A 16,068-nucleotide genomic window follows, 5' to 3' on the forward strand; every position below is an offset into this window, starting at 1 on the left:
TCAGATCTGAGAGTAAATTCTCAAAGTGGTTGTGATTTTAAGTTATACTGAGAAAACTAGTACTGCTGGAACATAATTAAAAACCTAGAATTGTGCTGAGTGGTATAATAGCAGTTTTTGTGAAAAATCTCTTCTAGTCCACAAAGAAAACTTGGGTTTGAGGCCAAGAGACTTTCACGATTATAATACATAACTGATACATCTCAACAACATAAAAATTTAAGGAGAAAGTGTAACAACAGCAGTATTACTTTCAAGAACTGTGTTGGGAGCTAAAAAAGAAACTCACAAAATTAGATAAATATATCCAGTCTGACATAAACACCATATGGTAACTGCCTTAAGAGACAGGAGTTGTATGTTACGTGTTAAAATTATGACACAGAGGTAGTAAAAGCTGGAGAGCAAATACAATTTGCACAGTTGGATCTGAAGGCTGATATTTTATTTTTCTAGATAAAAAGAGTAAGATTGCAATATTATAGCTTTGGAATTTTTCTCCCAGCTAGTAAAACTTCATAGAAAGAAGCAGTTGTTACTATATTCCACAATAGCTTCCCAAATAATGGCATGGTTTAGCAGATCTTCCCTGGTTGCACTATGTACTGAATGTTAGTTTAAAATAAAACTTGGTCCAACTACATTCGCAGCAACTGAAAATGGTCTCCAAATTCAAGGGCACAATAATTTTCTTTTCCTTACCGGAGGGGCTAGAATCAATCCCACAGTGTAATTAGGAATGTTTCAACTGACCTCTGTATACTTTAAGCACCAAGCACTGGACACCAAGTATTGGATACCAAATACACTCTAGAAAGACTTGAAGGTGAGTACCACAACATAAGAATACTGCTTTGCAACAGAAAAATACAAACAGCTGAAATACATGGGCAATATGCTACCTCAGGTCCTTGAAAGAAGGCATTACAAAAATTATAAATCAATAAATAATATTTAAATAACACAAATCTAAAATAGTTCAAAGCATCTGCCTCCAAAAAAAACAAAATCACCTCAAAGATTCCCTTTTGAGAAAAGTGGTATCATCTCTCTAGCCACATAACAGAAGAGACATGATTGTTCCAAGTTTAACTGCCGAATTCATCATATTTATAGCAATCCCATCTTGTGAGCCTCCTGGCTGCTGAAATCCTGTGGATTCAGAAAGACAGTAGGAGCTATAGTCACAAATTACTTTAACTTGCTCAGCTATTGCGAAATGGCAGGAGGACTTCACCTTTGCAAAAAAGCAGCAGTGGCCAAAGTAGACGGCATTTCCAGAGACTCATTTAATAGAAAGGTAGTTGGCAGTGGTTCCACCACTAACAGCTCTGCTTCTTTTGAACAAGGGATAGATGAAAGCAGAGGAGCTGGAAGAGGAATGAAAGGAGAAAAAGAGAAAAATTGGGGGAAACTATAAAGAGGAAGATGAGGTAAACACAGAATTTAAAAAAAAAAAAAACAGGGAAGGAGAAGGGAAGAAAGTGATGCAGGAAAAAAGGGAGAAAATATATAGTCAAAGGTCTCAATTAGGATATAGAAATAAATTTATCAAACAACTTGAATGGTTACCTAAGTACATCATTATAAAATCAACTCTAAATTCAAACTATGTATTTTTTTCTCCAAAGAATTACTAAGTAACTAGTTGCTTATCATCTTGCTTTTAGAGAGATAAGAAAACAGAGGCTTTGAAAAGTCAATATGCTGAAAGTTCAGTAAGAGGCTGGGCCTTGGCTCCACCCTGCCTCAGCTGGTCAAGATTATTGAGAATATTTATATTCACAAAAAGATCACTGTGTGCTCCTTTAAGGAGAGCAAATACTGCTAGTGCATTCAAAATCACTAGATTTATACAAAATTGATATTTATCTAACTCCTCTGAAATAGTTTCTATATAAATCAAGATAGACATTTTAAGATTTCTTCCCAAATCTCTAAGAACTTCTCATTCAAATTGAAAGTACTACTCGCCCTAGATACATTTTAATTCAAGTGGTTTTGAAGTATTAACAACTGCTTTCCCATAACCTATAAGTTGGTAACACACCATGTGGTATGAACTGCTATTCTCATGAATGGTAGGCAAAAGAAAAAAGTAAAATTCACTCTAATAATGTAGACAAACACAACCCAGCAACACTAAGCATAGTAAAATGTGGTACTTTACACAAGATCAGCATCCCTGCCAGAATGCCAAACATGGTAAGTAGAAAATGGTAAAATCAACTATTTTTGTCCACATTTGTAGTAGTTTTCTATAAAAAACAGTAATCCACAATATTCTTGGCCTGGGCATTGGCTCATTTCAGTGGCTTCTAAATCTCCACTATTAATTTCCATGGCAATCACAGGGAGGTGGGTCCTGAAGGTATTCTGCCTTGGCTGGACAGACTTCACCTACAGCAGGCTCTTCAGGATCTGGTTGCCCATCTGAATTTTTCTACATTCAGGAGAATATATTAGTCGTTCTGTCTTTCATTAACTGTCTTTCATTAACACGAGTGTAATAATGAAGACCTCACTCATACTTTTGAGTTGTTTTCTGACACTGTTCAATAATTTCTGCTGTTTCATCCTCAGTTTCTCAACTGACCCTTTGTCCCAATGGTTACCTGGGACTAGTGGTACCAAATTGTGACAGTGAATGAAATACTCTAAGGTTACACTGAGAAATAACCTAGTTGTTATTGGCCTGCTATGGAATTAATTTAAGTGAATGCTATTCTTCACAATAAAATATGTACACTAAATCATTCATCTCTTCCTTCTGTGCTACATATAATTTAAGGAATATAGCAAGAGTTAAATCAATAATCATACATGGGAAAAACAGATAAGAAACAAATCGCTGTTAATGTAATAAAATTAAAAATGAAAGCAAGTGAAAAGTGGTTCTCTTTAAGCCAAACTTTTATGCGTTTCCTTTCTCTTTTGGCACCAACCACCTCTTAATAAATAAATGTTACTCACAAATGTATATAGTAAAACAAAACTAACACTAGTTATAAAGACACACTAAATAAGACACTACAGAATGACCTATTCTTCTCCTTTCTGGCAGGGGTAGCATTATAGGAACCCAAAAAGTAAGCTATTCAAGTCAAAAATTAGTTTGTTTCCTTTAAAATGGAAAAAAATAGTCAGAAAAGACTTTAATCCAATTGTTGGCATATGCCTGTTGTCCAGTGATCTACGTAAGATAGGCACTGTCAGCGACAAAAAGTGATTATGTGAGGCTTAAAACTCATTGCATGTATAATATGCACCCCAAAGGACATTATTCTACTGTTTCAAGGACTAGTCCTAGTCTCAATTGTGCTGTAAAATGATCTTAGCTTTGGGAGCTTCCTTTCTGAATCTCCTAGCATCTAGTAATCTCACATAGCCCAGTTCTCCTATTCACTAAAGAACCCAATTCGTACCAACAAGACAAGGGTAACGTATTAACCTCCCAAGGGATCAGGATATTTTAGAAAATGCAGCCTTGAGGAATGCTTGACTCAAGGGAATGAATTGCTAGTAGTGACTCCTGGGGGCGGCAGGAGCTATTCTGGAAGGAAAAACCGGTCAAATTATACTACCAACAGGGTGGCCCACTTTGCCTGTCACTGAGGCTGGCACTGATTACCATACTTTATGGTATTCGCAAACTCACCACATTTATGTTTTGATCTGGAGGGTACTGTCCTGATACTGAAAGCTCCCATCACAGCAGCTAAAACTACTGTTCATATAAACATATGCCGCACATGGCTGACTCATTCAACTTTCACTGCAGAACCATTCTTCTGATTGTAACTCATCCGTTATTTCTTGATAACAGACATATTTTTACTTCATGTAAATTCATAGCAATATTTTTAACATTTTACTGAACTATTAAACTATCCCTGTTATTCTATTTCAATACTTTATCAGTGATATGCAGATTTTTCTAATCCCCAATTTAACTCATCTAAATATAGAAAATAAACTACACAGCTTGACAATTTTTTTTTTACAACTTTCTTTAAAGAAAATGCTGAAGATAGAACCTAGGAAATGCCGTATTTTACCTTAATTTTAGATGTAATTATAAAATAGAAATTCATTAATTCATGTAAATAAAATATCCCATCAAAAAAAGACCTTACCCCCTCACAGATAATAGCGCAAATTAAATAATTACACAAGTGCAATAGCCTCAAAATTGTATCTCATTCATTACTCAATCCGAGTATCTTCTTGTAGTTTTATAATTATTCTGGACAAGCTAAAATTTATAAATTCTATTAAAATCAAAGACCTTCCAGCACACTAAAATAATACTGAGACCATTATGACTTCTTATGAATAATCATTTGTTTTAAATATCCTTGAGTCTTCACATAAATGATTATGAAAATTTAACAGAAGAAAAATATCATAATACTGTAATTCATTTAATAAAAAGTACAGTGAGCTAGGTCAGTCCGTTTTTTGAAAAACAATTAAGTTAATATACTCCAGAGTACTTTTCTTCATCAGAGATAGGAAAGGGAGACAAAATTAGTATTTTACTCCATGACAGAAAGTTTACTGCACTTCTAAATGCTTCACTATCTCCAAAAATACACTTCTCATTGTCTTAGAATACACAAACATTTTATATTTGTGAGTTAGCATAGTTTTCTTTTTGAGAAGACATTACAAAATGAAGCACTGAAATGAACAAAACTTCACAGGCAAAATTTTAGGAAATCTGAAATCATCCTGCCTGGGTCATAATTCAAAGACAGTGATAAACATTAGTCAGTGGGAAAAAAAAATCAGTAGAAATATAAAATATGAAAAGTCTTTAAAATCCTGACAGCAAATATAAAAACAGACAGACTTACGTAAAAGCTGGGAAAGACATTTAAAGAAATGAGGTATGAAGGAGTCGTAGTGCTACAGCGTATCTCAATGTATTACGTTAATAACCTATACCGCAAAGGAGCAAAGTCAGCACATCATAAACGATTTGCTGCTGTGTTCAGACGACCTTTCTGGTGGGATCTTTAATAGTCACTAGTAAGTACATTTAAAATAAGCATTAAGCTAACTGCATGAGCATATGGTGAGCATATATGCCTCTGAAGTAGGTAAATTATAAGTAAAAATGTAAGCAAACAATTTTGTATTAATAATAAATACAGCTTCAAGCATTTAACATTATCAATATTTTAAAAATTTAAATAATAAATGCAACTATTTTATACAGAACTGTACCATTTATTATACACACAAGTATATCAGTTCCCTTTGTTTACAAAGGCTGGTTATAGATAATATGGAATGTTACAGTACCATCTTGCATAAAATTTTAGTACAATTTTGTACTTGAAAAACGGCGCAAAAACACCAGCCTAATAAATCTAACTGAATGAAATATCTTTTCTTTCTTTTTAAAAAGTACATCATTAACACATACACCACAAACTGTACATAAGCTCACTTTTAAATCACAATTGAAGATACGGTAGCAGTCATGTTGTAGTATGAACCCTCTCTCCCATCAGTTTATTGGTTAAAGGCTTGCGCTGCCACTCATTCAGGAGCCTTGTTGACGTGTAAGCTTGTAACATGAATTACTGAACTCAGGTAAGTACAATTTAAAGGAGGTCAACAACAGCTGCCAAGAATTATTTGTAGTAAGAAACGTCCTTCTCACAGAAGACTCACTGAAGAGCAAACATTCTTTAGATATATTTCTTCTTCAAATATATAGTAGCTGGTCAAGATTCTCCATTTTGCACTTTGGATGCTGGTGGTTGCATGAAATCCTTAAAAGGAACTAGAGCCTCTTTAAGTGCAGAGCAGACTTCTGAAGACGAGCAGGTGATGCATTCTACTAAAGTTGGGTATAAGGCAATTACTTGTGCCCAGGTATTTCCATCAACTGCAATGCAAAAAGTATAAAACCTCAAAAAAGGGTGGATTTAAATAGCACAGATTATCCAACTAACAAACACAATCCTTTAAAGTAATGCAAAGAAAAAAATTTCAAAATATGGAGATTCCACAAGCTTGTACCTTTTCTTTTTTTTTTAATCTTTGGAAGATTTACTGCAATACATAGTAAGATACGAGGGAAAAATATATGGTCAGTGTGCAGTCACCAATACCAACAAATCTGATCAAGTACATTTTAAATGATACTTCAATTTGTGAAGGCCTTGGAAGCTAACAAAGTAACTTACAATAATTCAACCTTTGTCATTTTCAGTATAATTGCCTGAGAATGTAGTGTACATTTTAAGATTGCCAGAGAATGCGATGTACATTTCAAGAACAATTAGAAAATAACTGCAGTTGTATGCTAAAAATACAAATATCTTCAGTGATTTTCCCAGTAATGTCCTTGATTCTGATTTTAATTTCAAATGACCACACACAGATGCATTCTTCTCTTTTGCTCTTTGCTAATCTTTAATGTATATCACTAGATTTAAACTGTAGAGGGGAGGGACATGTCTGCCTTCCTCATTACTATCATCAACTAGTACATCTGAATGCTCCTTGGTGAATGGGCAAAAAGTGTTATATCGCAATTAATTTCCTTGTACTCTGAGATAACATGTTACAATTCTATTCTCCTACAAGTACTGTGCATACTGTTGAGAGCGCAATACACAATAAAACCTGCTGACAAATTTTTCTTAGGATATGTATACGACACTTTGTGGAGCAAATCTGGGAGGCAGTATAGTATAAAGAAATAATACTTGATTATGCATAAGGAGCTTTGATTCTATTTTTCACTCCAATTTACTGAGTGTCAACTAAGAGCCTAAAAACTTTTCTGAAATCATTAGCGCTGAGTGTCCCTGATCAAGCCATATAATTTTTCTTTATTTCAACTTCTGTAGTAGAATAAAGAGATGAGTTTCTCAAACTACTGTTCTTCAAGTTACCTCTTAAAAAAAATTTATGGTCAAGTAAGTTTGGCAAATACATACATTATTTTTCCTTTTGGGGATTCATAATTCACATGAATTTATTAAAGGCTTGTAGTAAAAGAACAGGTTTAACTTTACTCCAGAGTTTCCAAAATTAATATGCTTATGGATTTTTATTTTTTTGGAGGAAGATTAGCCCTGAGCTAACTGCTGCCAATCCTCCTCTTTTTGCTGAGGAAGCCTAGCCCTGAGCTAACATCCGTGCCCATCCTCCTCTACTTTATATGTGGGATACCTACTACAGCATGGAGTGCCAAGCAGTGCCATGTCCGGACCGGCAAACCCCGGGCTGCCGAGAAGCGGCACGTGCGCACTTAACCGCTGTGCCACTGGGCCGGCCCCTGCTTATGGAATTGTTTTCCACTCAACATCTACTGACATCACTCATCATCATTAATATTCACTCCTTAGTACCTATCTTGGGAGTGCTGAGCTGTTCTTTAAATCCCGCCTCCACCCAAACAGGGGCTTTCTCAGCGTCGGGGCAGGAGAAAGGAAAAGGGAGTGGGGCTGATGGGTATCAGTGAGGGAGGGAATGTCAGGCCAGAGCTGCTCTGCTTTTATCTGTGTTATATGTTGGGAACCCATATCACATTTCATTTGTAAAAAGAATTTTGCTGCTTAACAGAAAACCAACAAAAAGTTTAAAAAACACTGGTCTAAGAAGTTCTAAACAGTCTGCTCCAGCTGTCTTCTGTGAAACTTTCCACTAATCTTTAACAAAAGATTGCCTAGGAGGATTCTGGGAAAACGGCAGTGCAGGAAGCACTAGGAATCTGTCTACCCACCTAGACAACAAGTGCACTGGCAGAATCTGATGCAACTATTTTGGAACTCTGGAGTCTACCGAAGGCTTGTAATTTCCAGAGGATGACGTGGACAGTATACTGAGGTTAATTTTGGTCAGTTTCAGCTCTCAGCACAGTAGCAGCTACCCATCCCTCACCCCTAGCCATGTGATAGGCGGTTGTGCACATACTCCTGGAGCAGCTTGCACGCAGCTTGTAGGAGGCCAGGGCAGGCAAAAACGACCCTATCCTCCAAATATCAACGTCTGTGCTCTGAGCGCTGCCTCTGATCACAGAGGTTCAAAGAGGCTTCAACAACAAAAAGACAAATAACTCGATTCAAAAATGGGCAAAGCACTTGAATAGACATTTCTCCAAAGGAGATACACAAATGGCTGATAAAGCATGTAAAAAGATGCTCAATATCACTAATCATTCAGGAAATACATCAATCAATACATCAATACTACAATGAGTTACTACCTCATACTCCTTAGAATGGCTACTAATGAAAAAACAGAAAATGGCAAGTTTTGGTGAGGATGTGGAGAAATTGGAACCACTGTCCACTGCTGGTGGGAATGTAAAATGGTACAGCCACTGTGGAAAACAGTATGGTGGTTCCTCAAAAAAAAAAAAAATAGAATTACCATATGATCCAGCAATTCTGGTTCTGGACATGTACCCAAAAGAACTGAAAGCAAGGTCTCAAAGAGTTATCTGTACACATATGTTTATAGCAGCATTATTCACAACAGTTAAAATGTGGAGGCAACCCAAGAGTCCACCAACAGATGAAGGGATAAGGAAAATGTGGTATATAGATACATACAGACACACACAGTGGCATATTATTCAGCCTTAAAAAAGGAAATTCTGTAATATGCTACAATCAACCTTAACGGCATTATGCTAAGTGAAATAAGCCAGTCACAAAAAGACAATTACTGAATGACTCAACTTATGTGAGGTACTTAGAGTAGTCAAAATCACAGAGACAGAGGGGCTGGCCCCGTGGCCGAGTGGTTAAGTTCGCGCGCTCCGCTGCAGGCGGCCCAGTGTTTCGTTGGTTTGAATCCTGGGTGCGGACATGGCACTGCTCATCAAACCACGCTGAGGCAGCGTCCCACATGCCACAACTAGAAGGACCCACAACGAAGAATATACAACTATGTACCAGGGGGCTTTGGGGAGAAAAAAGAAAAAAATAAAATCTTTAAAAAAAAAAAAATCACAGAGACAGAAAGTAGAATGGCGGCTGTCAGGGGATGGGAGGAGCGGAGAATGGGGAGTTACTGTCTAATGAATATAAAGTTTCAGTTACAAGATGAAAAGAGTTATGGAGATGGATGGTAGTAAAAGCTGCTCAACATTATCAATGTATTTAATACCACTGAGTTGTACACTTAAAAATGGTTAAGATGGTAAATTTTGTTACATGCATTTTACCACAATAAAAAAAACTGAAAACAAAAAAAGGTTGCATGAATTGAAACCTATCTAGATTGCCCCAGACGGAGAATCAACTGACCAAACTAATTCTTGGTTTATTACAGGAAAATAAGAATATATTATTTACAATACAATCTTAACCGCAGAGGAAGCTACTCAAATTTCCTAAATTAAAATATTTTTTAAAAACTCACCATAGATCTTGGTGGGCACTTTGGATTTAACTAGCAAAAAAAAGGAAAAACTCTATGTATCAATATGGAAAAATCTCCATGATATTTTATGTAGTGGAAAAAAATAGTGTTCCGAACAGCAATTATAATATGAAGCTATTATGCATTTCATTTGTGTTAAAAACTGGGGGCATACTGGAGTATATATTTTCTATTTACATAATAAACTTAGGGAAGGATCAAGAAACAAATAAAAATGGCTGCCTACATTAGGTAAGGACTGGGAGATACAGACTAGGGGAAAGAGCATCTTAAAATTTTTCCCTATATATCTTTTTACATCTTTGAATTTTGGAACCATGTTAATGTTTACCACCTATTCAAAATTTTAAATAAAGATCAAGTAACATAATAAAAACAAAATTCTCCCAAACTAAAAATAAGTCCAACAAATGTCTCCTCTCCCACTAGAAAACTCTAAAACAAATAACAAATTTCTAAACAGAAGTTGGGTGTACATTGGTCCAAAACCTTGTAGCCACCCTCCTGAATTAATGTCGGACTAGCTATGAGTACTCCAACATGCTTCTGCTCAGAAGGCCCGGCTTTCTCTCAGTTTTCTTCTTTTATTCTGTTTCTCAATGAAGCTGATCACACCTTTCTAATATAATATCATCATCATCATCATTTGTGGTTATATTTAAATTTTCATTTCATATGCCAGAGGCATAATTCAAACTCTCCTAAACAATTTTTAACATTAATTTAGTTTGATCATCTATCATTATTACTACACTGCCCCACCCATGGCCCATGGGCTTTGCAAAAAAACAAAGGTTACTAAGGTTTTTCTTCTTTTACACAAATTCTGGTTAAATTCTTGACAGCTGTCTAAAGATCATACAAAATAATGCAAATTCTATGCATTGAAATATGCTGGTTATGTTTAATATATCTACAGTGTGATAGTATGGGAAATAGAGAATTTCCTGTTTATGTCTTAAATATAACATATTTTTAAGAATCAGATCCTATCCTGTGATCTAATAAAGATTTTACTGGTTTCTAGGAAGTCAATACATGGTTTCCCTCTCTGAAAAATCAACTAGAACATTTTTTTTAAGAGAACTCAAATTTGACCTTGATGGGATGAATTCAGGAAATTGCTCTAGGATTTTCCTTAGAAATTCCACCCCTCTCTGGATTGAATAAATACAAGTCTACTGCCTCTTAAGATTTAGTATAATACTCACTCTTTCTAGGCCAAAGTACCAAGAGGTAGATTTTGAAAACAGAAAAATACATATTTACTTTAATTATATAATAATTGACAGGAACAAATATCCTGTGACTCACTTATTAGGAACCTCCTTTCTTCTTGGGTATTAAAAGTAATGTTGCTTAAAGAGCAAGGGGGCCGGCCCGAGGCATAGTGGTTGGGTTCTTGAGCTCCACTAGTTTGGATCCTGGGCACGGACCTACACACTGCTCATCAAGCCATGCTGTGGCAGCATCCCACATCGGGGAAACAGAAGGACTTACAACTAGGATATACAACTATGCACTGGGGCTTTGGGGAAGTGAAAAAAAAGTAATGCTGTTTAAAGTGCTAGCCTGCTAAGGAGCTTGTGCCAGAATGTAAGTCAACATGCTTCCTTCTTTAACAAAGTCTTGTTATACAAAAAATGTCAGCTGAACCAGTGTGTTTAGTGCCACAATTGACTAATATTCTGGCGCCAGCTCTTTATCTTCTCTTGGACCAGTAACAAACTCTTAAGACCAGTAGCTGGTCCAAGAAACCACATTTTGAGGAGCAATGTTGTAGAGGATTCAAACAGAAAAAAACACGGTCCAAAAAGCCTCCTATAATTTAAAGAGAATGAGTCATGTACATGTGTAACTAACACAAACAGAGGAACAGACAAAGGAGCACACAAAAGAGCTAAGAATTCAAAGAGAAGAGAAATGACTCACCTTTAAAGATTAAAAACAAGGCTTACAATGAAGTGGTATTTGAACTAGGTGGATATAGGCAGGAGAATGGATCGAGCAAAGGGGCAGACTGAGTTTGCTAGGAGAGTGGGGTACATGAAGTCTAGTGGGAAATAAAGTACGAACAGAAGGGAGTCAGACAGTAGTACTCTTGGCCTTTGGTAGGTAATGGAACATGAAAAAGATTTTGTTTTATAAGGATGGCAAAAAGAATGATCAAAGCTGCACTATTAGAAAATTCTTTTCTGGCAATAACGTAAAGAATGGATTGGATAGGAATGAGTAACAGAAAGGGGAAACATGAGAAAGGGCTATAAAAATGATTCAAAGTTCTTTACACAGTTTATATCTATATAGTAAATCAGTACAAATGCAAGATGGAAGCCTCCCCCTCAAAAAGAAATTCAGTGATGTTCTACATTAAAAATACATGAAATATGAATTGTCCATGCAACACCCTGAATTCAGACCAATTTGGTAAAAAAAAAAAAAAAAAAAAAAAAAAGTCAGCTAAACTGTTGTTTAACATAAAGAAGATAAAACATTACATATTAATTTTACTTAATTGACATCTTAATGGACTTGATGCTTTGCTGTTATAACGACTGGAGAAAAGAAAGTCTAATAGCTGTTATGTTCCTAAAATTCAGTTAACTTAATAATAATACAAAAGCACACCACAAATAGAACATAAATGTTATGAGTTCAGAATAACTGAGTTTCTAAGCACTTACCATTCTCAGGCTGAGTTTTCTTAAGCGAATCAATGAGAGTACTGACCGCTTTTAAAACAAATATGATTTCAGTTACTTGTTGCCTAAAAGAGATGGGAAATTATTTCCATCAAGATTTTAAGATATGCCACGTGTAATTTTTATTAGGATAATACAAACAGATGTACTTTGGAAAAATACTGAACACAACAGAATGCAAAGTTAATGTTATTTTTAAATTCTTATAAAAGAAATATTTTGTTTACATGTACTTCAGTGTGCAAATAAGATTCATAGTTATTCTTACCACAAGTTATCAATTTAAAAAAGGGCGGGAAGGCAATCTATTCATGCAAATCTAAATTTATTTGTAAGATATTTCATATAACTACTTACAATTAAAATATTTTATAATACATGCTTTTAAAACTTCTTGACAAAAAGTGGGTTTTTCTTTTCTTTTTAATTACTTAGTACTAAAAGGGATTCAACCAAAGCTTAAACAGGAATAAAGACTACTATTACCTCCTGACATACATTTTATTATGCTACTAAAAGTACATTTAAAATGACAATAGTACTTAGTTCTAATACAACAAATTAGAAACATGGCCAAAACATCCTCAGGCGGCACTATCTGGAGACATTAGGAATGAAGAATGAACCTGCAGTAAAGAATCCACAAGAGTAGCTTTATTACCTTCTTTCTCCCAACAGGACAAAGCTCTTCTGCTCTATAGTTCGCCCCCCCATTCCCGGTATGAATCTACGTTATCATTTTACAGATGAGATTTTTCTAATACTATAGCAGGGTCCCATTTCAAGCCTCCCTTTGTAAACACAGAAGTATTTTACTCTGTTGCAATGTAGCTTTTTAGAAAACAACGTAATGATTGAGAGCAAACACAGGATGATACAATATAATATTTCAGAGAACAACTATAAAGACAATTTAAAAGCAAGAAATACTTAAAACATAAAAAAATGGAGAAAGTTGCTTTCTGAAATCAAACAATTTGTTATAATCTAATAAATAAAAAGATTCTAAGCAGAGCAGCTTTATTACTGCCTTTCCAAGTATACTTCAGACATCAATTTTGATAAATCAATTTTCAATCATGCCCATAACCAAATTATTAACACCTGCCTTTGGACTGTTTCTGTATATAAATCTGAGTGTGGGGAGGTATGATTTATGTTCTAGAAATCAAAAATATAGTGTATCCTAAAAGTAGCAAAACAACTGGCTAATAAGTATTGGTATTAAAAAAAAAGCAAACAACTATGTATTTTTCATTTATCCAATTTTAAAAAGAAAAAAATCTGATAAACTGGTTCATTTTAAAATGCTAAAAATTGAGAAAAAGGACATTCATATACTCCTGGGAGAACGTAAATTGGCAGAAATCTCTGGCAGGCAATTTGTAACACATCTCAAAAGCTTTTAAAATGCCTATGTCTGGGGCCGGCCGGGTGGTGCAGCGGTTAAGTGTGCACGGTCCACTTCGGCGGCCCCTGGGTTTGCCAGTTGGGATCCCGGGTGCAGACATGGCACCCCTTGGCACACCATGCTGTGGCAGGCGTCCCACATATGAAAGAGGAAGATGAGCATGTTTGTTAGCTCAGGGCCAGTCTTCCTCGGTGAAAAGAGGAGGATTGGCAGCAGTTAGCTCAGGGCTAATCTTCCTCAGGGGGGAAAAAAAGCCTATGTCTTTTGACAGGTCAATTCCAACTCCAGAAATTTATTATAAGTAAATAAGAACATGCACAAGGACTTAGGGCTAGCAATCTCCCTCTCCAATATTGCCTTATGAGATGGGACTCACCATGATTTGCCTCTTTTTTGACTTTGATAACTCTTGTCTTCCAATATTCTTTTCTCTTTGCTTTACTTACTTTGCCTTACACTCTACCTTTCACATTACAAAACAGATTGGCAACATAAGCCTGTTGTATTAGTGCATGTTTTGATGAATTCTAATCTATACCCCAACTCTGATTAGGCTTGGCTTATCAGAAAGGCCTTGAGTCCCTTCTACTAGCATGTCTTGGCTAAATGAGAAGCAAATCAGTTTAGGTACAAGAGCTCAATTAAACAAACTAGATGAAAGAAGATCTAAGATATGGCTAGCCAACACAGAGAAACCTAGAAATGACTGCAAAACAAACTAGGAAGTTCCTAGAGTATGATTTATCTATTATTTTCTCTCGAGAAAGAGAGAGAGAGAGATCCACATGCATGTGCTCATACAGATCCACAGGTCCTTATCCAGAAATCCTTAAGAGAAGACAGATTTTAGCATTTAAATTTTCTTTCAAATCCAAAAAGGTAATTCGAAAAAATCATATATTATTTAGCCTCCATGAGGAGTCTGAAAAAGCATTTCATAATAAAACATATCAATATATCTGCAGCAAAACTTACAAATATTTACATTGTATGAGATAAAATTACAAATAGCCTCAGGTTAAGTTCAGAAAACTTATAAAAACACTTGGTTTTCAGAGCTTTTTTTATTATTAGTAACGGTGATAGTCTATTTCCTTCTTGAATAAAACAACACACATACCTTGGAAGAGGGCATTTGCCACTTAACCTTTCATCCTCTATGTAGCGGTGCAGGACATCTTGAGACCTCTTCAACAGCACAGAGAGTGCCATTCGTGAGATGTACCCTTCTTGAGGGGTGGTGACTTTATTACTGAAGGAAAACTGGAGTAATGTTTCAAAACACATTTTAGAAAATTCCTCTCTCAAACGAATATCAATCTCTGCTTCTGTAAAATTAACAATTTTTGATGGTTAATAAAAGGTTAAATTAATACACCTTAATGATAACAACTCTTAGCAAACTAGAAAAAGAAGGAGATTCTTCAACTGATGAAGGGCATCTATGAAAAACGTATAGCTAATAGCATATACATTGAAAGTTATGTTCCATACTCATAGTGGCTAGCAGTGTGCCTAGGTATGAAACTCCTTATTAAAAATCCTTTCCACTTATAACTCTCAAACCACTGCTTCAGTATCTTTTAGCATCCAATCTTGCTACTGAGAATTCCAAAGTCATTTGTTACAACTCTTTCGTGTTGAACTTTTTTTCTTTCTGAAATCTTTTAGAATCTTCTCTTTATCCCCAGTATTTTGATATTTCATGATTGCACGTCTTATTGTGGGTCTTTTTTCTTTCACCACTCTGGGTACTAAGTAACCATTTTAATCTGGAGATTTATTTCTTCAGTTTGTTTTTTTTGCAAATTCCTCTCGTAGCTTTTCTCTATTCTCTTTCTAGAAGACCTACTGTCAGATGTCAGACCTCTTATTTTTTCTTTCTTCTCATACTGTCTACTTTTTTGTCTTTGCTCTACCTTCTGAGTTATTTACTTAATGTTTCCGTCCAACCCTTCACTGAACTTGGTATTTCAGCCACCACATTTTTAGTTTCTATGAGCTCTTTCTTGTCCTGATTGTTCCTTTTAACAGCAGTTTTTCTTATTTCATGGATATAAAATCTTTCTGCTCTTTGAGCATCCTAACTATAATTGTGCTTTTTAAAAAAACATTTCCCATGGCTCTGCATTTTATCTTTTTCCTTCCAGTTTCTTTCACCCCCTCTTCGCTTTGGTCTTTCTCTTTCGTGTTGGAGGATTTCCTCAAATGTCTGTGAGCCCTGGCTGTCAGATCATACTTAAAGGCAGGAGACCAAAAATATCTGGAACCTCTGTGTTTATAGGTTGGTCTTGTTTAACAAAGAAGGCTTTGTATGTATATGTGTAAAGAAAACTCCAAGTTAAAGCTGGGAAGTTTGTGCTCCTATAGCAAAGTCACTTCTTTATCTTAGTACATTTAATATTATGAACAGCAGGAGATATTATCAGAAAACTGCTAGAAAAAGTCTACATAGTAACTCAGTAGTCCTTATTTAGCTTAGGATATTTATATCTAATTATAAATACTATTCTTATGTGTATTTTGTAAAAATTTACC

General features: G+C 35.4%; 1 protein-coding gene across 2 annotated transcripts in view; it reads right to left on the reverse strand.

Annotated features, from left to right (window-relative positions):
• Positions 1-428: 428 nt before the first annotated feature.
• MON2 (MON2 homolog, regulator of endosome-to-Golgi trafficking) overlaps positions 429-16,068 on the reverse strand; it is a 103,966-nt gene continuing 88,326 nt past the window's right edge. For both annotated transcript variants that reach the window (XM_046658089.1, XM_046658080.1), the window contains 3 exons: positions 14,651-14,858; positions 12,102-12,184; positions 429-5,902 (listed from right to left, as the gene is read on the reverse strand). In XM_046658089.1, the coding sequence (XP_046514045.1) occupies positions 5,739-5,902; positions 12,102-12,184; positions 14,651-14,858 (455 nt within the window). In that variant the 3' untranslated portion in view covers positions 429-5,738. The remainder of the gene's footprint in view (positions 5,903-12,101; positions 12,185-14,650; positions 14,859-16,068) is intronic.

Source organism: Equus quagga, chromosome 1, assembly GCF_021613505.1.
Source record: "Equus quagga isolate Etosha38 chromosome 1, UCLA_HA_Equagga_1.0, whole genome shotgun sequence".
Lineage (NCBI taxonomy): Eukaryota > Metazoa > Chordata > Mammalia > Perissodactyla > Equidae > Equus > Equus quagga.